Below are 27,559 nucleotides of genomic sequence, written 5' to 3' on the forward strand. Positions count from 1 at the left end.
TCCACACTATAACTTGTGTATTACGATATTTCTCCACTCTCGACAGTTAGATTTTAGTTATTCAAAGAGCTCGAATAATAAAACTTAACTGTCTTGAGTGAAAAATATAGTAATACACTTGTTGCAGTGTAGGAATCTATATTTAAAATATTGCTTATATCAGTAAATATTAAAAGAACAGAGTTAAATGTCACCTGCATTACACATAATTATCTGTCCAAGGAGAATAACAATTTTTTTGCTCTTTAATTATTTTTTATTATAAATATCTTAGAGACATGAATGCTTTTAGAGCATAGGTAATGAGACTTCTGATACAATTCATATTTCCAAGGGGCATAACTCTTAAATTTTATCTGCACTGATTTTGAAAATGGCAAAATCTGGCAAAAATTGTACACTTAAGAGTCTTTATGATGATGAAAGATTTTAACAGCCTTGACTGCCTATACTACCCTCGCACGGTCAGTACAATGCAATGTTCCATATAACTGAAATTTTCAAGGGCATAACTCTTCTAAAAATAATTGATTCACACTAATTGTTTAACATGTCAGAGTCATTGCTGACATAAACCATTAATATTTCTAAAAAGACTAGATGGATAAACAACCAATTTGTCTATGTTGTCTGCATCATGCCACACAAGGGATTCTAAAAACCTTGTGAAATACATTTTTTTAGAGAGACACATCAAAATTCATTTGACCAAAAAATTCATCATTCATTTTCAAATGCCAGTACAGAAATTTAAAAAAACAACAATTGGAAATGTTTGATTTACTGGTTAATTATCATTTTTTCTCTTCTCAAATGACTTTTACCATCTATTAGGACAAAGGTGAACTTAAAGATAATTGTGATCATCTCAAAGAGATTGATTTTCCCCCTCTGAGCGGGTATGGTTAAAGTGAGAAAAGTATTGTAGTTGAGATGACAAATGATAATCTGTATCGCTATTTTACCTATGACGGTTGAAGATGTTTTTATTTCATTGACAACAGCCACATGCTCCCTTATAATTAGTTTCTAGCGATGACTTTTCATATCACACTACTGTGCTGAGAAAGGAAATTATCAATTAGTAAGATCAAAGGAAAGTTTCGTAAAATAGTGAATTTAATATCTTACCTTTTGTCTGAACACACACTTGTAAATGTTCCTGGCAAACATGGCACTAGCAGACAGAATGGAAGAATCAGCAGAGGACATAACTGCAGCAGACACAGCTCCCAAACCAAAGAATGATACCCACACTGGACACAGGTATTGTAATACTAATGGTAGAATTAATTTAACCTCATCGTCCTTAAACACTGGACTGTGTCCTTCAACCTGTACATAATCTGTCATATTCCAGTCTACAATGTAAACATAACAGAGGTCAATTAAAACTTTAACAATGTCAAGGGATTTTTTTTCTTCAACAGGCACAATTTTATTAACAAGCAAAATTTGACAAAACCAATAGATGCTCTTTGAAAAGGAAGCCCCTTGCTCAAAAGATGCAATGATCAATTATTATCTGCATTATAGTCTTTATAGTAATGTTTTTGTTAATTAGCACCAAGTTAAAACCATAGTACGGTAATAAAAACTCATGCAAAAACCAACATTTCACAATTTTTCGGTGATTCCACACTGCAACTCTAATTGCAGCAACAACAATAATTGAATATTACTTGTTTTTACTGTAGACATTCATGGTGCTAAGATATATTATTTCTCCATTACTTCCCAAGTAACTGAAAGTCTTTTAATCACAAACAAACAAACATACTAAATTTTTATTTTCCTGTTTTTGAACAGTTTTTCAGGCTTTTAACAAGCTCAGCAATTTCCAATAAACATGATAAATCACCTGTATTTGTTGCTATAGCACCAATCAAAACTGCTGGTAACGCCATGACGATACATCCTACAGCAGCAACAAAGGATAGAATCTGGGCATTGGCAGCAGTCTTTGCTGATAAAACTCTCTGGAAATATACCTGTTAAAACACAGATGATCATGTTATATGCAAAAGTTAAATAAAGGAAATTATCATAAATCTTTACATTTATCAATAGACCATAAAAAATAAGGTTACGGTCAGATGAATTCGCCGTTTCAGAATCTAATGCATCCTGGGTAATATTTTCAAAAGCGTACACCAAAGCGTTTTGATTGGTTTACAACGTTACAAACAATGGAAATTCAACCAATGATGTAACGTTATTTTCACTTTGGGGTACGAACAATGAAATTACCCATGATGCTTTAGATTCTGAAACGGCCAATTCTGACGGACAGATATGCAAACCCTGAATGATGAAGAACAGAAATGAAGGTGCTGTCCCTTAGGTTTTATGCTCTGCATGTCCTGGTTTTGTGTCATAGATGGATACCCCACATCATTTCTTTTTCTCTATATAAAATAGGCTAAATATAATGTACTTATTACTTAAACTGTCTGTTTCATGAGTTGAAAAGGAATATAAAATAAAAATGAGGTCATGGTTAGATGAAGTGTGTCAGAAGGAAATGTACATGTAACATTACAATCATTCTTCAGATCAAATGTAATAACTCAGAAAATAGATTAATCATGTAAAAAACAACATTGACCAATGAACTGAAAGACTATAAGGTAAAGTTCAGATAAAAACTATCAGAAAACTATTTCCATACAAATAAAAATGCTTATTATATCTGATTAAATCATCTAAAGTTTCTTTTGATTATTCAAATGTGAGATGAGTCTCACCTCAAAGCAACGAGTTTTGCAAAAACATACAGACTTCAAATATTTTATTCAAACCATTTTTTTTAATATAGGGCTCAACATGCTTTTCTATAATATTTTCTGTAACTGTAAGGTCACTCAATATAGAAGATATTGCTCTAACAAATATTTCGACCAATCTGGTAAATTATACGTTTAACTCTTTCCTCCATAATGACACCTTTTGACACTACTCCATAATGACGCCTATGTAGTACCTCAGTTGAAACGCTTTGACCTCAAAATGTCTACATCAGACTTACAAAACTTGTATCCAATATTTGATGAAATAATCATTTTTCCAATGCATTGATACTTTAAACCTGATGATTTTTTTTAATGAAAAAATCCTATGCGAATCAAGTGTGCAAAAAAAAATGTCCATGGAAGAAAGGGTTAATACATCAATCTACATTACAAGTTACTATACCTGCCAAGGTATACCACCAAATATCAACAACAAATAACTGTCTATATAGCTGCCAGTGTACTTTGGATCCAAGTCTTTCACCCACTTTGTTGTTGCATTAAAACCAATGTTAGTGGTAGCTTCGTTTGCCATAGCAAATGGAATTGTTAACCACTGAAAAAAAACAAAAAAAAACTTTCACCATGTTCATTATAAACAGAAAAGTTTTTTCTTTGGTACATTTAGTGAGCGCCTCGGATTGGACCCGGAAATGGTTGGCAACAACCGTACCGGTGTGCCGAAAAGACGTATTGGTGATAAAGCTATAAGGTGATATGTTTGCATATAGAGAGGACATTTTCTTTCTTTCTATGTATTGATTTATCATAAATTATCACTTACAGCTTGACCTTTAAAAAAAAAATAAAAATATGTGGCTTAATTAGACAGAAACACCAAAATACTTACAGATCTAAAACTCATCAATAAACAGCCACAAAGCATCATAATTTCAAATAAGGCTTGGAGCAAATTTGAGCATAATGAGACCTTGACCTTTGACTAAGTATCAATAGATGACTTTCACCCCAAAGGATATAAACATAAGTTCGAAAGATATTGTCCAGACATAAAGCCTTTCCAAAATTTCAAAAGCAAAAATTATTTATAGATACTTTGACCTTGCCCATTGACCTACTGAGATTATTTTCCGTTAGCTGTTATCAAATGTGGTTTTATATAGACATATACTCAAAAGATATCAACTGAAAACCAAAATGTTCCTTCAAAATTCATTTTATCAATGGCTATGACTCTTACATTTGACTTAGTGGCATCAATCAAACTCAATAGTGTTGTTTTTCATCCCATGAGGTGTTATTAAAAGATGTAATTAATGGTGACAATATTGTAGATTTCGTCTAGAAACTTAATTGGTGATGTCTGGACAGCTTTCATATTGGATTCATTTATTTTCTTAGTAACCAATTTTCATGGATTGAGGAAAACATACATATTTGTGGATATTAAATTTCATGGTTTTGGCAATGTCTGCAAACATACCTTTAGAACATTTGTAATTTGTTGAATATTGAAATGTGTGGTTCTTCACCCACAAAAATTATAATCCAAGGCATATTAGTGAATTCAGTGTTATAATCCGAGTTTGCTAACTTGTAACTTATCCGAGGTGTTATGCATTGGCTCATTGTACAGTCCTTTAAATATAATATACTTACAAGTCCAATAAATATACAGAAAAGTTGGACGACATCTGTATAGGCCACAGAGTAAAGGCCTCCAAACAAGGTATAAAATATAGCTATACATGATGAGATCACAATGGAGGATTTGGTGTCCAGATCTATGATCACAGATAATGTGGCTCCTAAAAAAACAAAACAAATTAAAGTATACATTTCAGGGCCTTTTATAGTAGACTGTACAGTATGGGCTTTGCTATTGTTGGAGGCCGTACAGTGACCAATAGCTGTTAATTTCTGTGTCATTTTTGTCTAGCTTGGAGAGTTGTCTCATTGGCAATCATACCACATCTTCTTCTTATACATTTATTATTTTTTATAATGTTCTTTCTTATAAACTGAAAATGCTAATTGAAAGTTATACTTGAAATAGTGAAAAAGAAGTCTCTAGAATGGAAAAGGACATATCATTTTAAAGAGTTTCACCTTATGAGTTGATAAATCTCATTTTGTGTAATTTACCAAAGCTTTTCTTTTCAATTTTGACAGCCTATAAAAAATGCTAATTGAAAGTTATACTTGAAATAGTGAAAAAGAAGTCTCTAGAATGGAAAAGGACATATCATTTCAAAGAGTTTCACCTTAAGGGCATACGATACAGTTACAGGGAAGGTAATGACGTTGCTAACGTAATTTGTTATTTTCGCGACGTCAAACTGTGACATATCGGGAAAAGATGCATTTTTCGACTGATTTTTATCATTCAAACTGATTTAATTTGAAAACGAGTTCATGGACCCCTATTTTTCAAAACGGCATTTTGTTTCATTTTGCAGGGAGATTATGTGACCCAAATTTTATGAAACTGTAAATAGAGGATTTTTTTTAATTTTGATAAACATGGAGTAAAAAATGACAGTTTTTTCCTCAATTCATGAACATTTGATAAATATGAGTTATTACTGAATCAAAAATTGCAGTTTTTAGAATATTTATAAAATACAGAAATTATCGATTATTTAACAAAAAACAATTTGTGTTTATCTTCTATAACAAAAAAGTTATGTCTTTCTTTAGAAAAAGAAATTATGGCCACAAATCTGAATTTTGAGCAAATATACAAAATTTCGACCTCATTTTACTCAAAAAGTAGCACATGAAGGTACATTTTTTATTACATATTTGACTTAATCAGGTAAAAAATAGCCTACATGCAAATTTTCATGAACTTGTAAATACAGGATCAAAACTGTATCGTATGCCCTTAAGAGTTGATAAATCTCATTTTGTGTAATTTACCAAAGCTTTTCTTTTCAATTTTGACAGCCTATAAAAAATGCTAATTGAAAGTTATACTTGAAATAGTGAAAAAGAAGTCTCTAGAATGGAAAAGGACATATCATTTTAAAGAGTTTCACCTTAAGAGTTGATAAATCTCATTTTGTGTAATTTACCAAAGCTTTTCTTTTCAATTTTGACAGCCTATATTTGGGAATATTCAGAATATAATTTTTCTTCTAAAGTCTAAACATTAAATCTTGAGAAGAACCTTACAAAAATTTAAACTTACAAATTGAAAACTACCCTTGTCTTTACTACTTTTAAAACTTAGGGCTATTCCAGAAAAAAATGTATGGGGGGGGGGGGGGGGGGGGGGGGGGGTGATGGCATTTTTTTCTGGAATAGCCCTTAGGAAAAAACTTTTTGAAAGATTATGCATTAAGTTTTTGCATGACTGATACAACACATGGTTTATATAATAACTGCCTTTTGAAAAGAAAACCTTCAAAAGAAATTTCCCCCATTAAGTACAGAAAATTTCATTGACATCTATTTGATAAACAATCATAAAAACTTAATCTGTTGAGGCCACAATTAAAAATATTTTGGTTTGCCCAAACCCTACCCAAAGGTTGAGACAGTGAGTAGGTAGCTAGGTATTTTATTTATATTTTTTCAAGAAGAGAAATTGCAGTATCGGATGTTTATTAGTCTTCATGCCCATCTGATTAAAAAAAAACTTCTTCAAATCAGGACAATAAAAGAATTTGAGTAGGCAGCTTTTTTCTGGGTAGGTAGCGTTTGGGCAAACAAACAAACAAACCTATTCTTTTTTTATGGCCTAAAGGCTAAGTACAGCAGCTGGCAAAGTGTATAACAAAATGACTATACCAACCTAATGCTCCTAATATAGCAGCAGACCAGAAGACCTCTCCTAACAATGCTGGCAGGTACAATAATCCTCCCATCCTCTCACCATACTTTTGTTGGAATGGATCTAACATGGTTACATATCCTTCATTTCTCATTTTTTTGGCAAAGAATAAACCACCTGTTAGAAAGTTGTTGAAAAGAACAATTGGATCATTAATATAGAATAGTTTTAGAAGGTAGTTCAACAAGAATTTACAAACCTATAATGAAAGACAAAAGAAAAGTTGTTTCAATATTTTTTAACTGGTAGATCTTATTACAAATATTGGTTTTAATGTACACTATTTGTGAGTAATAATTAACAATACCTGTCAGACTACCAAGAATTAAACTCAAAGGCAACTAAAAAAGGTTGATATACAAATTAAGTGATAACTCTCAAACAGTGATATCATAATCAATCAATGAAAAGAGGATTCGTTTGTGGTTATGACATAGGAACATATTCATGGTCTTCTGTGACACAGATACTGTGGATTCTTTTATATTCGTGTGTACAAATTTTCGTGGTTTGAGGTAAACTTGCAATTTCTTTGATATTTGCTAATCAGATTTCAAGGTTTTGCCAAAGTCTGCTTATATATTCAAATATAGAAAATTTGTATTTTGTTGAACTTTTGAATTTGTGGTTTACTTGTGCCCACGAAATCCCCAAACTGTATACCCAACAAATAATAATGAATCCACAGTAGTCAAAATGATAATAAATCAAAGCGCTGTAAGCACTGAAGGCAGTTAACCATGTATGTCATTTAATCTTTTTGAAATGAAAAATAGAAATGAATATGGTTTAGGCGTTGGTATGTAAATCTTTTTTCAAGTTTTCAAAACACACGCAAGAGGGTGTGGGGTGACCCTAGGGACTACCCCTATTTACATTTTGATTTTTTATATTGTCCCATACATGAATATATATGGTTTATGAGTTCGGGATCTCGACTGTTATCAAGTTTTCAAACAGGAGGGGTGGGGGACCCTAGTGACTTTTCCTATATTTCATTTGATTTGTTATATTGTCCAATACATGAATATATATGGTTGAGGGGTGGGGATCTCATCTGTTTCTAAGTATCAAACAGGAGTTGGTAGGTTGACCCTAAGGACTCTCCCTATATTTCATTTGATTAGTTCTCATACATGCATATATATGGTTTAATTTAAAGGTGGGGATTTCGACTGTTTCCGATTTTATATAAATCAGATGACTGCAGGGACTCCCCCTATATTTCATTTAATTTAGAATTGGGAATCCCAACTGTTTCAAAGTTCTTAAACATGAGGGGTAGGGTGACCACAGGGACTTCCCCTATATTTCATTTGATATGTTATATAGTCTTATACATGTAGTATATATGGTTAAGGGGTGATGATCTCGAATTTTTCCAAGTTCTCACTCATGAAGGTGTACAGTGACCATAGGGACCCCCTTATAATTTATTTGATTTGTAATATTGTCCCATACATAAATATATATTGTTTAAGATTGTGGATCTGGACCGTTATAAATTCGAAAACAGAAAGGGGTAGAGTGGCCCCACGAACTTCACCTATATTTCATATGATTCACGGTTATATTGTCCCATACATGAATATATATATTGTTTTGGGGTGGGGATCTTGACCATTACCAAGTTTTGGTCATTTTGGTTTCTTGTAGATAGTTGTCTCATTGCCAATCATCTTTTTTTTTTATATATAAGAAACCTGGGAACAGTGTATATCTATAAAGTCAATATATATGTTCCTGAAGAAACTTCCAGCTATTTTAACTGACCTATCAAAATTGAGAAGAAAAAAATAATTTATGCAGCAATATGTTTACCTTGAATAGCATTTAACATGCATTACCAACATTTATCACTGATAAAAAAAAATTATACTGTTACCAGGAACATATATATTGTTAGATAAACTGTTCCCAGCTGTCACATGTCAATGCTTGTATTGGATTTTGACATTAAAATTGGTGTACAAAATATTTTCTGCTTTTTATTTCTTTTAAACAATTTTGGTTTTCAATTCTAGTGTTTATATTTATTTACCATGCATAGCTGTATTTTGTCACCTATCTGGATTTTTTTAGTTCAAAAACCCGGGATTACCCTTATCCGCTTCCGGAATCGGATCCGATATTGTAGTCTCGCGGCAGCCATTTTGTTTACAATGTTGTTTATGACAGAATGTGAGATACGAATTTACTCGGATTTACACATTATTCATCAGCCATTTTCTTTATAAAGCTAGCGGTTGAACAAATTGAACATCGCTGTCATGAATAGTAATGATGAAAATAAGTTTGAGATTGTTTTTTAGGAAACTTTGGTAAAAATGTTTGCAAAGTTATGTTTTTATTTTCTTTCAAGGTCCGTCGGGCGTAGCAAGTAATTAAGAAGAAAGTCAGACTGCAAAAGTGGAAGGTCACAGACCCCGGACCACCGCTAATTTGAACCCCTGCGTCCAAATTAAAAAGATACGAAAATTTCGTCTTCTAATTCAAAATTGCCGCCAACAGCGTCATCAGTTGAACTTATATACGTAGTTGACTACGTATTGACAACAAACAATATTCCTACGAGTTTTGCAATTTGGGGAAATCTAAACTACTTGTCTTTAGAAATTTTCGTCGATTAAAATAGTTCATACATTTGTTCTTTGACATCTTAGCCAAAAGCTCAGGGGATAATAAACTACATAAGGATTCCTAATGTGCTCTACTTCCTATGTGCAACTTCAAAACTTTTGGGAAAATCGACGATCATTTAAGGTTTTTCTGGTCATATTTTTTGTAATCCAGAATGAAAAGTATGAAAAAACTGTCCAATAAGTTATAAATAATATAGTAGACAGCTAGATAATAACAATGGCACGTATTTCAGCATTTATTGGGTAGCACACAAATCCAGGGTGTTCGCATAAGGCACCTTAACAGCCTAAAAAACTTGTTACAACATAACCCTTATAAACTTACCAAATACAAGACTGAGAGCATATCCAAATGGTGCTTGACACCAGACAAATCCACTCTGATAAATTACTTCGGCTGTGCCATTTATAAATCCTCCTCCCACCCATGTTGCTAAAAATAAATAAAATAATATTTAAATGATCATTGATTTTCATCTCAAACACTTGTTAAAGAAAATACACAAAAAAGTGCCAATATTGATACCAAAATTTATGATATAGACATGACAATTTTCTTTTTTCTTTCCTTGATGATGTTTCATTCTTTTCTTCTTATTCCTATATGAAGTGATAATAGCTCATTGGTTGTCTGGATTGATGTTACTGGTTTCAATTAACCAACTATTTTCATTTCAACTCAAAATTTATATGTTTTAGTAGGACACCAGACTCACTTGCACTATCACATTTCAATGTTTAGTGAACTAAATAATCTAGGTCAAATTCCTAATTTAGCATCTATTTTGTACTATTGTGTATCAAGTTTTCATTGATTATGTGGCCTCAATTTCATGGTTCAATACCTAAACTGAAAAGTTTGACCTTTAACAGGAAGGACTAACAAAATGAGGCACAATAGTTATCAAAGGTACCAGGATTATAATTTAGTACGCCAGACGCGCGTTTCGTCTATATAAGACTCATCAATGACGCTCATATCAAAATATTTTTAAAGCCAAACAAGTAAAAAAATGAAGAGCATTGAGGATCCAAAATTCCAAAAAATTGTGCCAAATACGGCTAAGGTAATCAACCAGAAAAAAACATCTTGGGAAGATTTTTATTTCTCATAACTGATTGAAATTCAAATAAGCAGCTGCACCAAGACGCATGATATGCCACTTTTATAAGTATTGACATTGTTGCCAGAATAAAATGTCAGTTCTTTTAAATTATTGATGTAAACAAAATACAGATTTTCAATTGATTTGAACAATCTATATCAGATTTCAAGAACCATGCATTGTTAGAATCCACAAGCTAACAACTTTTCTGCACTTCGGGAAAAGTGATATCCCTTAAATGACATGAATTTTAATCTTAAATATCTCTACATGTATTACAGATATTTCTAACATTGTGCCACGTCAAAGGGAAAATAATCCAGCAAAGTTTTCTTTTAGATTGCATGAAAGACTATAAGATACTCTATTTATTCTTTGCCATTTTTTCACAATCAATGTTAAAAGGTATCATTTACTGTTGTATAACACTTAACATGTGACAGACAGATTTAGTGATATCTTAATGGGCCTGTCAATACACTTCTGGACCATTAAATACTACAGAGTACATTAACCAAAGTACCAACATGATAGTTTGAGCAATAACTAACCCACTTAGGCGTTTAAGGTCAAAATTGTGCTTAGTATGAAAAATTTAAAGACTCAGGCAAGATATTTAACACCCCTATGCATTAAAATGTTATGTTGACTTACTTCATTTTCCTGTTAGTTCTCAACTGTTCAAAGTTTATAACTCTTTGAAAAACTAAAACAGTCATATGTGAGGGGGGATAGGACATTTATCGAGACTCCATGATCAGGTGATTTTAAGCTCGGGATTTCATGATTGACCCTTTCAGAATCCGGCAATCCTTTTTTTCGGATTTCGGGACGTCAGGATTTACTTAATTTAAATTCAGGACCTCAGAATTTTGATTTGTTAAGTCCGGGATTTCGGGATCAGGACCCCTCCTATCCCCCCTCATATGTGCTGAATTAATTGAAAAGGCAACAGAAGAATATGATGATATCACAATCTTCTATACTGCAATACTCAGTATGAATATTTTAACAACTTCTGACAAGGTTCCTGGGGACAGCTTATGAATGTGCAATAAATTCCTTTGGAACAGGCATGTGAATGTGTGATAGGTTCCTTTGGGGGAAAGGCATATGAGGATGTGAATGTGTGATAGGTTCCTTTGGGGGAAAGGCATATGAGGATGTGAATGTGTGATAGGTTCCTTTGGGGGAAAGGCATATGAGGATGTGAATGTGTGATAGGTTCCTTGGGGGGAAAGGCATATGAGGATGTGAATGTGTGATAGGTTCCTTTGGGGGAAAGGCATATGAGGATGTGAATGTGTGATAGGTTCCTTTGGGGGGAAGGCATATGAGGATGTGAATGTGTGATAGGTTCCTTAGGGAGAAAGGCATATGAGGATGTGAATGTGTGATAGGTTCCTTTGGGGGAAAGGCATATGAGGATGTGAATGTGTGATAGGTTCCTTTGTGGGGAAAGGCATATGAGGATGTGAATGTGTGATAGGTTCCTTTTGGGGAAAGGCATATGAGCATGTGAATGTGTGATGGGTTCCTTTAGGGGAAAGGCATACAAGTATGAGGATGTGAATGTGTGATAGGTTCATTTGGGGGAAAGGCATATGAGGATGTGAATGTTTGATAGGTTCCTTTGGGGAAAAGGCATATGAGGTTGTGAATGTGTGATAGGTTCCTTTGGGGGAAAGGCATATGAGCATGTGAATGTGTGATAGGTTCCTTTGGGGGGAAAGGCATATGAGGATGTGAATGTGTGATAGGTTCCTTTGGGAGAAAGGCATATGAGGATGTGAATGTTTGCTAGGTTCCTTTGGGGTAAAGGCATATGAGCATGTGAATGTGTGATAGGTTTCTTTGGGGGAAAGGCATATGAGGATGTGAATGTGTGATGGGTTCCTTTGGGGAAAGGCATACGAGGATGTGAATGTGTGATAGGTTCCTTAGGGGGAAAGGCATATGAGGATGTGAATGTGTGATAGGTTCCTTTTGGGGAAAGGCATATGAGGATGTGAATGTGTGATGGGTTTCTTTGGGTGAAAGGCATATGAGGATGTGAATGTGTGATAGGTTCCTTTGGGGGAAAGGCATATGAGGATGTGAATGTGTGATAGGTTCCTTTGGGGGAAAGGCATATGAGGATGTGAATGTATGATAGGTTCCTTTGGGGGAAAGGCATATGAGGATGTGAATGTGTGATAGGTTCTTTTGGGGGGAAAGGCATATGAGGATGTGAATGTGTGATAGGTTCCTTTGGGGGGAAAGGCATATGAGGATGTGAATGTGTGATAGGTTCCTTTGGGGGAAAGGCATATGAGGATGTGAATGTGTGATAGGTTCCTTTGGGGGGAAAGGCATATGAGGATGTGAATGTGTGAAGGTTCCTTTGGGAGAAAGGCATATGAGGATGTGAATGTGTGATAGGTTCCTTTGGGGGAAAGGCATATGAGCATGTGAATGTGTGATAGGTTCCTTTTTGAGAAAGGCATACGAGGATGTGAATGTGTGATGGGTTCCTTTGGGGGAAAGGCATATGAGGTTGTGAATGTGTGATAGGTTCCTTAGGGGGAAAGGCATATGAGCATGTAAATTTGTGATAGGTTCCTTTGGGGGAAAGGCATATGAGGATGTGAATGTGTGATAGGTTCCTTTGGGTGAAAGGCATATGAGGATGTGAATGTGTGATAGGTTCCTTTGGGGGAAAGGCATATGAGGATGTGAATGTATGATAGGTTCCTTTGGGGGAAAGGCATATGAGGATGTGAATGTGTGATAGGTTCCTTTGGGGGAAAGGCATATGAGGATGTGAATGTGTGATGGGTTCCTTTGGGGGAAAGGCATATGAGGATGTGAATGTGTGATAGGTTCCTTTGGGGGAAAGGCATATGAGCATGTGAATGTGTGATAGGTTCCCTTAGGGGAAAGGCATATGAGGATGTGAATGTGTGATAGGTTCCTTTGGGGGGAAAGGCATATGAGGATGTGAATGTGTGATAGGTTCCTTTGGGGGAAAGGCATATGAGGATGTGAATGTGTGATAGGTTCCTTTGGGGGGAAAGGCATATGAGGATGTGAATGTGTGAAGGTTCCTTTGGGAGAAAGGCATATGAGGATGTGAATGTGTGATAGGTTCCTTTGGGGGAAAGGCATATGAGCATGTGAATGTGTGATAGGTTCCTTTTGGAGAAAGGCATATGAGGATGTGAATGTGTGATGGGTTCCTTTGGGGGAAAGGCATATGAGGTTGTGAATGTGTGATAGGTTCCTTAGGGGGAAAGGCATATGAGCATGTAAATTTGTGATAGGTTCATTTGGGGGAAAGGCATATGAGGATGTGAATGTGTGATAGGTTCCTTTGGGTGAAAGGCATATGAGGATGTGAATGTGTGATAGGTTCCTTTGGGGGAAATGCATATGAGGATGTGAATGTATGATAGGTTCCTTTGGGGGAAAGGCATATGAGGATGTGAATGTGTGCTAGGTTCCTTTGGGGGAAAGGCTTTTGAGCATGTGAATGTTGGATAGGTTCCTTTGGGGGAAAGGCATATGAGGATGTGAATGTGTGATAGGTTCCTTTGGGGGAAATGCATATGAGGATGTGAATGTGTGATAGGTTCCTTTGGGGGGAAAGGCATATGAGGATGTGAATGTGTGCTAGGTTCCTTTAGGAAGGCATATGAGCATGTGAATATGTGATAGGTTCCTTTGGGAGAAAGGCATATGAGGATGTGAATGTGTGATAGGTTCCTTAGGGGGAAAGGCACATATGAGTATGTGAATGTGTGATAGGTTCCTTTTGGGGAAAGGCATATGAGCATGTGAATGTGTGATAGGTTCCTTTGGGGGAAAGGCATATGAGGATGTGAATGTGTGATAGGTTCCTTAGGGGGAAAAGCATATGAGGATGTGAATGTGTGATAGGTTCCTTTGGGGGAAAGGCATATGAGGATGTGAATGTGTGATAGGTTCCTTTGGGGGAAAGGCATATGAGGATGTGAATGTGTGATGGGTTCCTTTGGGGGAAAGGCATATGAGGATGTGAATGTGTGATAGGTTCCTTAGGGGGAAAGGCATATGAGGATGTGAATGTGTGATAGGTTCCTTTGGGGGGAAAGGCATATGAGGATGTGAATGTGTGAAGGTTCCTTTGGGGGAAAGGCATATGAGGATGTGAATGTGTGATAGGTTCATAGGGACAATCAAAAGATGAATTACTTGAGTTATGAAAAGATTTAAAAAAATGATTTATGTATATTGCAGACTCCCAGCATTGTGGCAAAGGGAAATAACTTTCATTTAAACTATGTCAATGAAAAAATCTATTATAAGATCAGTAAAGAAAATCCATGTAACTCAATAATACCAGTGTATACAGTAAAAGCCAACAATGAATATAATGCTCTAACATATAGCTATAGACTATACAGTAAATTGATAAGATTTACATATCTAACTTGTCAATAACAATCTCTACTGTACACAGAATGGTATCAAATAAAATCTCATTTTATTACAGACCTAATCTAATAAGATTCCCAGCTGACTTCACAAGTTACTTGATTAGCCAATTCTGAACATGGTATAAACATCTGCAATCCTGCTAACAGTTTATACTTCTGACACCAATTTATTGCTGTCTCAGGGTTAAAGTCAGTCTGTACAATTTTTCAATTACTATATTACCCAGGACAATTGGAAAATTGTCAAAGGCTCAACTATTGTAGTGGGAAAATGTATTCTACATAATGTTTACAACTAAACTGGAGTCCAGATAAATACTTCTTCTCCTTAAACATAAGAAATGTTTCAGCCACAAATTAACTACAACAGTCTTAACAATGACTTTCAAATGTTTGGCTGAAATCAATGAAATATTTTTTTGGGTTATTTTCCTTGAACAATTCTGTAGCCTAAACAGAAGTAAACTATAATTTATGATACACTTTTGATGCTTAAATTAGAATAACATTACATTCAGAAATAGCCTCAACTTGCTCAAATTATGTATATATATGATTTCAAATTCGGCTTATCTTACCTCAAAGATAGGAGAAAGTGTGATACTTTTTGGGGTATTTAAGGTAAAAATCAGCAAAACTATTTAAAAAACGTGAAGATCATGATTACTTCGTCCAATTTGGATCCATTTTGTGTAGATGATTCTGGTTTCATCAATTTCATCTTGGTCCATTAATTTTAATATTAAAGTTAAGACCTTCAAAATGGCTATTGAAAGCCAAAAGGACTAAATGTCCAAATTTAGGACTTAAATACTTTTTTTTACAGTATTGATGATTCAAGAACAAATGCCTTCACAATTCAACCTGACATTTAAATTCAAATTTGCAATTCTCTTTAAAATGAGAAAGTCAAGGCTCTGTACAGATCATAATAAGAATATAAAATCCAATACCACTGTCAATTATTTTGTGTCACAAACTCTTAACATAAAATGGAGAATTTAGAAATAATTATGAGGGAATACATACAATGAACTTAACTCAAAAGTATTCAAAAATCAATTTCCATTTATACTACAGCTATGTAGAAGAGATCTTTGTACATATGATATAGTTATCAGTAGAGGTAATGAGGCTGCTAAAATAAAATGTTATTTTTTGCATAATTAAAATTTGACATATCTGGAAAAGAAGCATGTTCAACTGATTTTAATCATTGCCTTAAATACACTACATGAACCCCATGTTAGAAAAAACTCAGATATCAATTTGAAAAGACACAGTCACACCCACTCACCTGTTATTAAGACATTTTATAACATACCACAAGAAAATCACACAGTCAAGCCCACTCACCCGTCATTGTAAAAGTTCCCACAAGAAAGTCACACAGTCATGCCCACTCACCCGTCTTTGTAAAAGTTCCCACAAGAAAGTCACACAGTCACGCCCACTCACCCGTCATTGTAAAAGTTCCCACAAGTAAATCACCCAGTCACCCATCATTGTAAAAGATTCAACAGGTAAGTCACACAGTCACGCCCACTCACCCGTCATTGTAAAAGTTCCCACAAGTAAATCACCCAGTCACCCATCATTGTAAAAGATTCAACAGGTAAGTCACACAGCCACACTCACTCACCCGTCATTGAAGTCACCAGTCACGCACACTCACCCGTCATTGTAAAAGTTCCAATAAGAAAGTCATCCAGTCACACACACTCACCCGTCATTGTAAAAGTTCCCACAAGAAAGTCACCCAGTCACGCACACTCACCCGTCATTGTAAAAGTTCCCACAAGAAAGTCACCCAGTCATGCCCACTCACCCGTAATTGTAAAAGTTCCCACAAGAAGGTCACCAAGTCACGCCCACTCACCCGTCATTGTAAAAGATTCAACGGGTAAGTCACAAAGCCACACCCACTCACCTGTCATTGTAAAAGATCCCACAAGTAAACCAATATTTCTGCCAGCCAACATGACATCTTCACTCTCCAGAGTGTTCTCCCCTGAAGTTTTCTTCTTTTTCCTCGCTGCCCACAATCCCACAAGTAGAATAAGGACATAGAAAAGAATGACAGAGATCAATCCAGGAATATTAACAGCCATTCTTAATGATTCAGTAATCTGAAAAAAAGTAATTATAAAAATACAAGTAAATTACAAGATGAAAGGGTTTTTAATCATAAGATGAAATGTTCCTTAATCATATGTTGAAATTTTTCTTGAAACAAGTGGTTTATTTAAAGAATGAATTTCACTATTTAAACAGGAGCTGCATACACATTTAAAGCACTTGTCAGTTTGCAGAGTTTTCTCTTGGTATTTGATTTTTGATCATCACCTTGGTATTTTCCTGTTTTTTCTTCAGAATAAATTATGAAATATATAACAAGATATTTAACTGTGGGAATCCTTCAAATTGGTAAATTAAATTCAATTAATGCAGGTATACTCATTGTAATGTCAATTTTTCATGTATGAAGACATGTATGAAGACAAAGCCAATTGTATTCAATATCTTGTGCTTTCAAGATATAACTTTACATTTAAAACTCCCCCTAGTGTGTAGTATTGAACAAAAATAAAATATATATTGCTTGTTTCATTTTGTAACTCAGTAATTTAAACATTTTTTAGTATATATATATATATTTTAGTGGATATAAGATAAAGAGATGCAGTATCAGATTTCTAACAAGACAACTATCAACCAAATTTCTAATCACATGGTTTTCTGGTACTCACTCAGACTGCATGCTCATACATATCAGCATTCCCACCAAAGGCAATTAAATTATTTTGACTACTACATAAATAACAAACTTTTTTATATTCCTTTGCATTTCCCAAAAATATTCAATAACTGAAAACAATATATTTGGTTTGTATTTGCTAAATTAGACAATATAAAAGAAAGCAATTTTGATGCCTAGATCTTGAGCAAGTCTGTAATCTGAGTAAATCTTCTCCTGTGTAATTACTTAAAGTAACAACCATCCCAAGCAGAAGAAGTCGATAATCTTAGACTATTTACATGGTTTCATTAAAACATAAATTTGTCGATCCCCAAAAAGTAAATATATCGACAATTGAACGATGAATGATGTTTAAGGAACGCTTCCCTCACACTGAGACAAATAGTTTTACTCTTCAGATAATTGCCTAGAAGGACATCGTGAACAAACAACAATCACTTTCTATGGAGATCGGAAATCATTTTTATTTGTGGACACAGGGTGCTTATCCCTTACATGTTTGTTCAGATCAATACACCGGTTTACAGTGGCTAAACCAACTCGTTATCTAGCTTATAATAGTGCGATCAATTTATCCATTTAACATGATGTAAAGCCAGCTATTTTCTGAAGTAATTTTCTATTAAAGGATTTATCTTGCTGTGATTAACTGGTTTAATACAGAGTCTGATACAATTCTTAAGATTCTTAAAACCCAATTCTTCCACTGTTAAAGATTTTCTTGGGACTGAAATTGATTTTTGAAAGCATATTTAAATGAAGCAAAGTAATAACGGATATAGATTCTGTTCTTGTACTTGAGACTATTGACTTTAAAATCTATAATTAAAAGAAGCACCAGACAAAAACTTAGTAAATATTCATTAATAACAAAAAAATGTCTAAGAAAATCCCATAAAGACAGACCCACACTAAAGATTAATTTGAGATAGTTGATTATATAGCTTTAAAAAAAAAACGAGCAAAAGCTAAAAGGACTATCCACATGCAAAAGGAATAAAATCTACAAAGTTACATGTGAGAACAAACAAGAAGTCATTGCAGAACCTCAGACAGTAACTCTAAAACCAATTTATAGGTAACAGTAGCCAAAAATGACCGTTTGGCGTCTGACCATAAAACACAACGATCATCAACTTTTATTGAGGCAACCATTTTTTTTTTATATTTTATAAATTTTTTCAATGAAACAACTGGTCTCCAAAGATTCTACATTGATTAGTAGTATATCATTAAACTGAGGCATTTTTTTTTTTAATGATGATGGGCAGAGAAATCACTGCTACCTAATGTCTAGAGAAAACTAATCAATTACAGGACAAGAAGTCTCATGTTTCTAACATAATTGTATTTCAAAAGCTATTTATATTTTAAATAAACATCAAACAAACCCTTCAATACAGTATAACAAGAAATAAATAAAAATGCTTTGCTGAGTGCAGGGTAGCCTGATAAGACCACAGAGGTTGAACCCTGAACAGTTGGGGAAAGTTTGGACACACTATTCAAGGTTGATGTACTGTCTGAGTTTAGATTGCCATCAAATTTTTGACATAATATAGGTTTCTGACACAAAATATATGTAATCAAAGATTGTAAAAAACTTATAGATATAGAAAGATGTGGTGTGAGTGCCAATGAGACAACTCTCCATCCAAATAACAATTTATAAAAGTAAACCATTATAGGTCAATGTACGGCCTTCAACATGGAGCCTAGTCTCATACCAAACAACAAGCTAATGCACATTTAAATGTGCTGAATGGGCAAAACTGTTCAATTGAAGATTTCTTCTTCAAACTTTTTTCAAGAATGTGTCCCCAGGACACGAATGCCCCACTCCCTCTATCATTTTCTATGTTCAGTGGTTCGTAAAATTGTGGTAAAAACTCTAATTTGGCATTTCAATTAGGGAACATGTGTACTAAGTTTCAAGTTGATTGGGCTTCAATTTCATCAAAAACTACCTTGACGAAAAATTTTAACCTGAAGTGGGACAGACGGACAGCGAACAAACTGACAAAAGAATGGATGGATGAAAAGAAGAAAGGATGAACAGACCAGAAAACATAATGCTCCTCTACTATAGTAGATGGGGTATAAAAATCCTCCCAATCTTTTAGATCCCCCCATGAGATTAATTACCCCCAAAATCAATCCCAGCCTTCCTATTAAAGCATTGCATCTTGTAGGACAATTTTAGGGGGTTCCATACACTTACACACAAGTTATTGTCCAGAAACAACAAAAATGCTAGTTTTTGGCCCCTTTTTGGTTCTTTATTCCTACACTGTTATAACCATAACCCCTAAAATCAATCCCAAAATACCTTTTGTGGTATTGAACCTTCTTGTAAAATTTTATAGAGAGACATTTAAAGTCATTGCCCAGAAACCAAATGTTTTTTCAGGCAACAACGACCAAGACGACATCATAGCATTGTACAAACCCTAAAAAAGTTTTACGGTTGTATAAAAACAAAGTTAACTAAATAACCTGAACAACCAAAAACCAACCAGTAATCCTATAACTCATATGACTTTATAATAACCAAAACCAACCAAGCAACACTGCTTATAATTGATGACTAACAACCACTACATTACTTACAAATACAAAATGTATGTTAACTAGAGGCTCTCAAGAGCCTGTGTCGTTCACCTTGGGTCTATGTTCATATCAAACAATGAAGTCAGAAAAATTCATGACAAAATTGTGTTTTGGTGATGGTGATGTGTTTGTAGATCTTACTTTATTGAACATTCTTGTTGCTACAATTGAATAATCTGTATCTATGATGAACTTGGTGCAGTAATTACAGTGGAAAATATTTTCTAAAAATTTACAAAAATTTATGACTATTGGTCTATGTGAAGATGGTAACATGACAACATTGTGTTTTGGTAATGGTGATGTGTTTGTATTAAACATAGTTGCTGCCTACAATTATCTCTATCTATAATGATCTTGGCCCAGTAGTTTCAGTGGAAAATGTTAGTAAAAATTTAGTTTATGAAAATGGTTAAAAATTGTCTATAAAGGGCAATAACTCCTAAAGGGGTCAACTGACCATTTTGGTCATGTTAACTAATTTGTAAATCTTACTTTGCTGAACATTATTGCAGTTTACAGTTTATCTCTATCTATAATAATATTCAAGATAATAACCAAAAACAGCAAAATTTCCTTAAAATTACCAATTCAGTGGCAGCAACCCAACAACGGGTTGTCCGATTCTTTTGCAAATTTCAGGGCAGATAGATCTACACCTGATAAACAATTTATTTCCGTCAGATTTGCTCTGAATGCTTCAGTTTTTGAGTTATAAGCCAAAAACTGCATTGTAATCATATGTTCTATTTTTAGCCGTGGCAGCCATCTTGGTTGGTTGGTAAGGTCATCAGACACATTTTTTTAAACTAGATACCCAAATGATGATTTTGGCCAAGTTTGGTTAAATTTGACTTAGTAGTTTCAGAGGAGAAGATTTTTGTAAAAGATTACTAAGATTTACTAAAAATTGTTAAAAATTGACTATAAAGGGCAATCACTCCTAAAGGGGTGAACTGACCATTTCGGTCATGTTGCCTTATTTGTAAATCTTACTTTGCTGAACATCATTGCTGTTTACAGTTTATCTCTATCTATAATAATATTCAAGATAATAACCCAAAACAGCAAAATTTCCTTAAAATTACCAATTCAGGGGCAGCAACCCAACAACGGGTTGTCCGATTCATCTGAAAATGTTACATCAAATAGATCTTTACCTGATAAACAAATTTACCCCATGTCAGATTTGCTCTAAAAGCTTTGGTTTTGGAGTTATAAGCCAAAAACTGCATTTTACCCCTATGTTCTATTTTTAGCCATGGAAGCCATCTTGGTTGGTTAACCAAGTCACCGGACACATTTTTCAAACAAGATACCCAAATGATGATTGTGGCCAAGTTTGGTTTAATTTGGCCAAATAGTTTCAGAGGAGAAGATTTTTGTAAAAGTTAACGACGACGAACAACGGACAACGACGACGGACGCCAAGTGATGGGAAAAGCTCACTTGGCCCTTTGGGCCAGGTGAGCTAAAAAGTGCTCAAATTTGAACTGACATGATTTCCATTCATGAAAACTTTGAAATATCAACCTTTCCAGAGACACATCTTCAAACATTCCTTATCATATATACCATTAAACTCAGCCAATGTTTTTTAATGATGTTGGACAGAGAATCATTGCTACCTAATGTCTAGAGAAAACTAATCAATTATAGAACAAGAAGTCTCACGTTTACAATATAGTTATCTTTAATCAAGCTACTTGTTTCTTCAATAAACGTCAATCGGTGCGACTTAATGTCATTTACTGCTTCAATCTTATACAATGGAACAACCAATGACTCGTCACCATTTCTAATTTAAAGAATGTTATTTCTCTAAACAACAAATATCTCATGTTATATTGGTTCACTTACAGAAAGAGAAATGTTTTCTTTCCATTATTTTCTAATTCTAAGAAAGAACTCAGTGTCAATTTCCGGGATTTTAAGATAGAAAGGCTTATATATAGTTCCTGCATGGATATATACACGATCAATGTCAGAAAATATTTTATATTTGAACCACTTTCAAATGAACAATACATGCACAAGAAGGAACTATTATTCCATCTTCTTACTATGATAGCAATTCAATTTGGACTTAAACCAAAGGTCACAAAAAAGATATATTATAGATTTTTAAAAACGTCTCCAACATCATTTAAACTTATATTTCTTTTACTGTCATTTAAAAAAAAAGAACTTAGTATTTCAAACTGGGAACAGTTCAAGTCACCACATAAAAAAGCAGAATTGAAAATAATAAATTGAGAAGCTGAGAAATATGTAGCATGATTTAAAGTATTGTCAAACAAGAAGTGACAGTCAGGCATATTTGGAAACGAATCCCACAGTTTACATCAGTATTATAAAGTTCAAAGCTAGGGAGTAATACATTACAAAGCTATGGTAGTGGTGGCAAATTGTGGTTCATTGATAGTTAATAGAATTGGAAATTGCTTGCTTTATAATCAGTGGCAAATATTTCATGCATTTATAGCCCTTTATAAATGTTTTCAGTGTGAGCCAAGGCTCTGTGTTGAAGGTTGTACCTTGACCTATAATAGTTTCTTTCATAAATTGTTACTTGGATGGACAGTTGTCTCATTGGCACTCATGCCACATCTTCCTATATCTAATTACAAAACCAAACTATCTTTTACAGGACATAAACTTATTAGATTCTAAAGATACTGATTTATTTTGGTCATAATTCCTTACACCCACCTGCACTTCTTTTTAAGTCACACAAATACTGATATCTTCTTCAAGAACTAGTATCTACTCCTTCACTGTGAGTTCTTAATTCTTTGACCAACAAATGTGCAGTTTGTACAATGATCCTTTTGATATTTGATTCTAAATATTTTATCCCATTCAATTTCTTCTATAAGACGGCAATCTTAGGTTTCCAGATTTGCTGAAAAAAATATAAAACTTGTTTAATAACTCAAATTCACATTCATCTACAAATTTAAAATACACTACCAATATCATAGGATTACATACTTTTATCACACCTTGTACACGGTGAAGAAGTATTTTGTCAGACTAATTAGACAGACAATCAAATGGTAGAAAACGAACATTTTTTTTGTTATTTATGACAAGAAGGAGATGTGGTATGATTGCCAATGAGACAAATATCCACCAAAGGCTAGAAGACAATAATTTGAACAACAGAATCAAGTATCAAGTTAATTCATATTCCAATTTTTTTATGTTCAACATCTCATTTGCATTCTAAATGGTATCTTGGTATCTCTTTCCCCTCCTTCTCACATTTAAGTCAATTGAACATAATACATTTGAGATCATAAATTGATGATGCATTTTCAAAACATTAAAGGAAAAAATAAAACAATTAGATGTAGGATTTATAAGACACTTGGCTATTTCGCAAGTAAAATTATCTCAATTTTCAATTTAAATTAAAAAAACATGGGAAAAAAACCAAAGAATGTGTGTCCAGTACACAGATGCCCCATCTGCACGATCATTTTTTTGTTCAGTGAACCTTGAAAATGGGGTAAAAACTCTAAATTGGCATTAAAATTAGAAAGATCATATCATAGGGAACATGTGTACTAAGTTTCAAGTTGATTGGGCTTCAAAAACTACCTTGACCAAAAACTTAAACCTGAAGCGGGACAGAGGGAAGAAACGAGCGGGGAAACACAGACCAGAAAACGTAATGCCCACATTTTGGGCATAACAATTAGCACGTAAAATGTGATAAAATTATTTTGACTAAATATTAATGAAAAAGTTTCAAATGTGAGGAACTAAAAAACTACATCAAGGATATTTGGGGTTTTACTCATCTACAATCAAACTTTTCCAGCTTTACGTATTACACCTTATTAATCTGAAGATTTTTCTAGAATTGGTTTGTCAGCAAAAATAATCTGAAGCAAACCAATTGCGTAATTTCTATCATGATGAAGAATTATCAGGTTCTTATTTTTGCTGAAAAATGATTTGTTCATTAGGCTTCAATAGGCAGTGAAATTAAATCTGATATTCTGCTGTATCTCAAGAGAGATTTGCTGCTAACTAAGTGAAGACATTTACAGATCTAGTATTACTGACAGATTTATGACAAAAAGCACATCAATCTATGTGGGGAATTACTGAAAAATCATATCAGTCTGAAACTATCAAAATATCAACAATCTGAAACTATATTGACCATAAGAATAAAGTACAGTGCATATGAAAATACCATTGTAGGCCCAGTATAAGCTTACAGATCTATTTACTACAATCTTTCAAAACGTTGGAGTAACAAAGTCTTGAAAGTGTTAAATGAATTTTTGCAATTGGAACACTTAAGCTTGTTCACACATTTTTTGACAATTAAAACTAGTTCAGTGGCAAAGAGTGCAATCTATGTTGATCTTCAATAAGATAAGGTACTTTCACTGGTGTTACACCCCCCCCCCTTTTTAGATAAAATAATTTGAAATATAAATATAAACTTATCCTTTACATTATGATGTATTACTATTGTAAGCCTCTCCTAAAAAGACTCAATATAATATATTGATGAACGTTTTATAATATCTTTATTATAACCTAACAAATAAATTTCAGAATTATAACCTTCCAAAATGCATGCATTAAAAGTATTTTAAATAAATCCAAGAATACTTTAAAAAAAATCATCATAATATTAAACAAAGTGAATTCATGTTTTAGATAGTCAAATATAATAATACATTTGTTCTGAAAAATGAAAATAAGAATATTTTTTATTCTTAATTCATGTCTTCAAAATCAATTTTGTAATTTGTTTTCAGTTGCATACACTACACTGAAAACTCATTCATGTGAAGCTAAGTGTAAAGTTATTACAGTTAAAAAAAAATTCAAAAATAATAACAATACATATTAAATCACATACCTTATAACACATAAATCTGACCAATTACCCAAAGACTTTCACTCTTGAAACTTAACATATATCTTCTTTTGAATCGAAACATGCAAGCAATTTTAAACCATCTAATCCCTAACCGTGTAATTTCTTATAAAGTTTCCTTTCCATGTCAATGAAGAGATGTTTGCCATGTATTGATTCCCCTTCATTTTCGGGTAATGATAAAAGTGTCGTTTATTGATTAGTATACCTCATTAAGGGATAGCTACCTTGTCTAGCAAGGACCATCATTAAAAAAAGGTCAGACTCTTTGATCAACTTTTAATCTTCAGGTTTCCGACGTTTTTATAGTTAATAACTTTATATCTCATAACAGACGTTTAGAAAAAAAACAAAATGTTTATGGTTTTTTCATCGATAATTTCTCTCATTATTCTGTTTATTTAAAGTAATTTCATATCATTACAGATTACTTTTCCATGTCCAATAGATTTTCCATAAAACTAGTACAGAAATGGATTTATTGCCATTTATATTCTTTATCGAAAAAAAATTCTTAAAATATCTGGTTTTCAACTGATAGCTGTAGGCAAACATAAGATTTCGGACAACAATTTCTAACCATATTTTAACCTCTTCATCAAACAATTTATTCCACTTCTTGAGTAAAACTCCAAATAAGGCTTGAAGATTTTAACATGGAGTAAAATTCTATTTTAAAATATTACATTCATACAGAAGTAAACAATCAAGTTTGAAGAAAATCCGAGAAACAACGCTGTTACAACATATGTGACTGTTTGAAGTTCCTTACTATTCAAACTTAGATTGGAGTAAGATTAAAAATGATGGATCCAGCTCTTTTATTTCCAACAATTTTATAACTGCAGCAATGATTCAACTTTTGAGCAACAAAACATCAAATAACTCCATGTTATATTTTCTTTGATCCTTCATTTGCGATTGTCCCTTGTAACAGAGATGCAAAGTAAAGCTTGACAACAAAAGTTAAAGCAGATGATATTTTCAACTTAATATCTATAATAAATTTTCAAAGATATACTTGTTTTAGAAGTGCTACACATAAAAGACTATTATTATACAAAGAAAACACCATAATTCATAAGAGCAATATACAAAGCCTATTATCTTTACAATCAACAACAAAAGCACCAGTCAAATATTTCTGTAAATTGAGCAATACATTTTCCTTTAGAAAAAAAGAAAATAGCATTTCTGCAAAACCCAAGATTTTGTTGATGAAAGTGAACACAAAAAGTCTTGGTTAAGCATTCTATAATTGTACCTAAAGATAGAAAGACATTAAAATTGATATGATAGAGTTTTCATAAATTTTCCTGAAAGAATAAAAGGTGTATACAATGATTCAAAAATTTATATACCCAAAACAACCTTAAAATATGACGATTTTTTTAAAAATTCAATTATAATTTGACAAAGAAAATGATGTCAAAGCAAACTTAAACTCACCTAAACTGTATTTAAACATTTACTGCATAAAATCTAAGTCCATGTATCAGTCAACTAAATTGAAAAAAGTATTTTAAAATTCTTATTATGAAGCAGTTTCTGTCCAAGTTCAAAGACTTTTAAGAAGATAATTGACTGAAACTACTGATAAGTGCTTATAATGATGCAGTTTTGCATAAAATTATTGCTTCCAAGACCATCAGTCTTTGAAATAATTCATGAGCACTTATTTTCTAATCTGTCCATGACATTGCTAATATAAACGTAAGATATATATAATATATTTAGTTTCGTAAAAATCTGATAAGAAATGCACAAGTGAGAGAGCTAACAAGACTGGATGTATGGACACCAAGTAATTCTTGGCCCCCGCAAGGCATTGCACTGGGGACAAAAATCATTCAAATAAAACAATAATAAAAGACAAGATCCCATAAGGCATTGACCAACAAAAATACCTTTTTGTTTTGTCATTTTAATAACCTGACAACAGTTTTTATGATACCATTCATTAGTTAGAATCTATGAAATTATCCATGATTAAAAATCCAAAATGGATTTATTTTTTAAGTAAATTATTATGCTAATAATGCTTGGGAGAATCAATCTCATGCTTGAAGCATTATATGTATTATGTCCAAAGAAAAGTGGGTTTTTTTTGTATTATAAATCATCTAGCTGTAAACATTGATAAAAATCAAAGAATGAACAGAAAATTTTGAAATTAATGAAGACCTTTAAAGGCAAAATCATTGATTTTATCTGTAAATATTTTGTAAGAAAACAAAAGTGAATATTCTTGTAGGAACTTTTTATCAAGAACAAAAAAAATGTATTCACAACCAAGCATTTTATGAATGCTTTAATGTTTCCATACATGGATAATCTAAAATAATCCTATTTACATTTAAAACACAAGTCTCATTTAATGTCAAATTACCATTAATAGGCAATATGTTATCAGATATGCAAAGAAATTTTACATTGTTCAGAATATCAAACAGTGTATTTACTTCTGTTTGATTGAAACAATA

General features: G+C 33.2%; 1 protein-coding gene across 3 annotated transcripts in view; it reads right to left on the reverse strand.

The window, feature by feature from the left end:
• LOC134724690 (high-affinity choline transporter 1-like) overlaps positions 1–27,559 on the reverse strand; it is a 44,506-nt gene that overhangs the window by 2,655 nt on the left and 14,292 nt on the right. For all 3 annotated transcript variants that reach the window (XM_063587860.1, XM_063587861.1, XM_063587859.1), the window contains 8 exons: positions 22,880–23,072; positions 16,727–16,925; positions 9,559–9,666; positions 6,553–6,708; positions 4,413–4,561; positions 3,196–3,348; positions 1,862–1,991; positions 1,132–1,361 (listed from right to left, as the gene is read on the reverse strand). In XM_063587860.1, the coding sequence (XP_063443930.1) occupies positions 1,132–1,361; positions 1,862–1,991; positions 3,196–3,348; positions 4,413–4,561; positions 6,553–6,708; positions 9,559–9,666; positions 16,727–16,907 (1,107 nt within the window). In that variant the 5' untranslated portion in view covers positions 16,908–16,925; positions 22,880–23,072. The remainder of the gene's footprint in view (positions 1–1,131; positions 1,362–1,861; positions 1,992–3,195; positions 3,349–4,412; positions 4,562–6,552; positions 6,709–9,558; positions 9,667–16,726; positions 16,926–22,879; positions 23,073–27,559) is intronic.

Source organism: Mytilus trossulus, chromosome 7, assembly GCF_036588685.1.
Source record: "Mytilus trossulus isolate FHL-02 chromosome 7, PNRI_Mtr1.1.1.hap1, whole genome shotgun sequence".
In the NCBI taxonomy this organism is placed as follows: Eukaryota; Metazoa; Mollusca; class Bivalvia; order Mytilida; family Mytilidae; genus Mytilus; species Mytilus trossulus.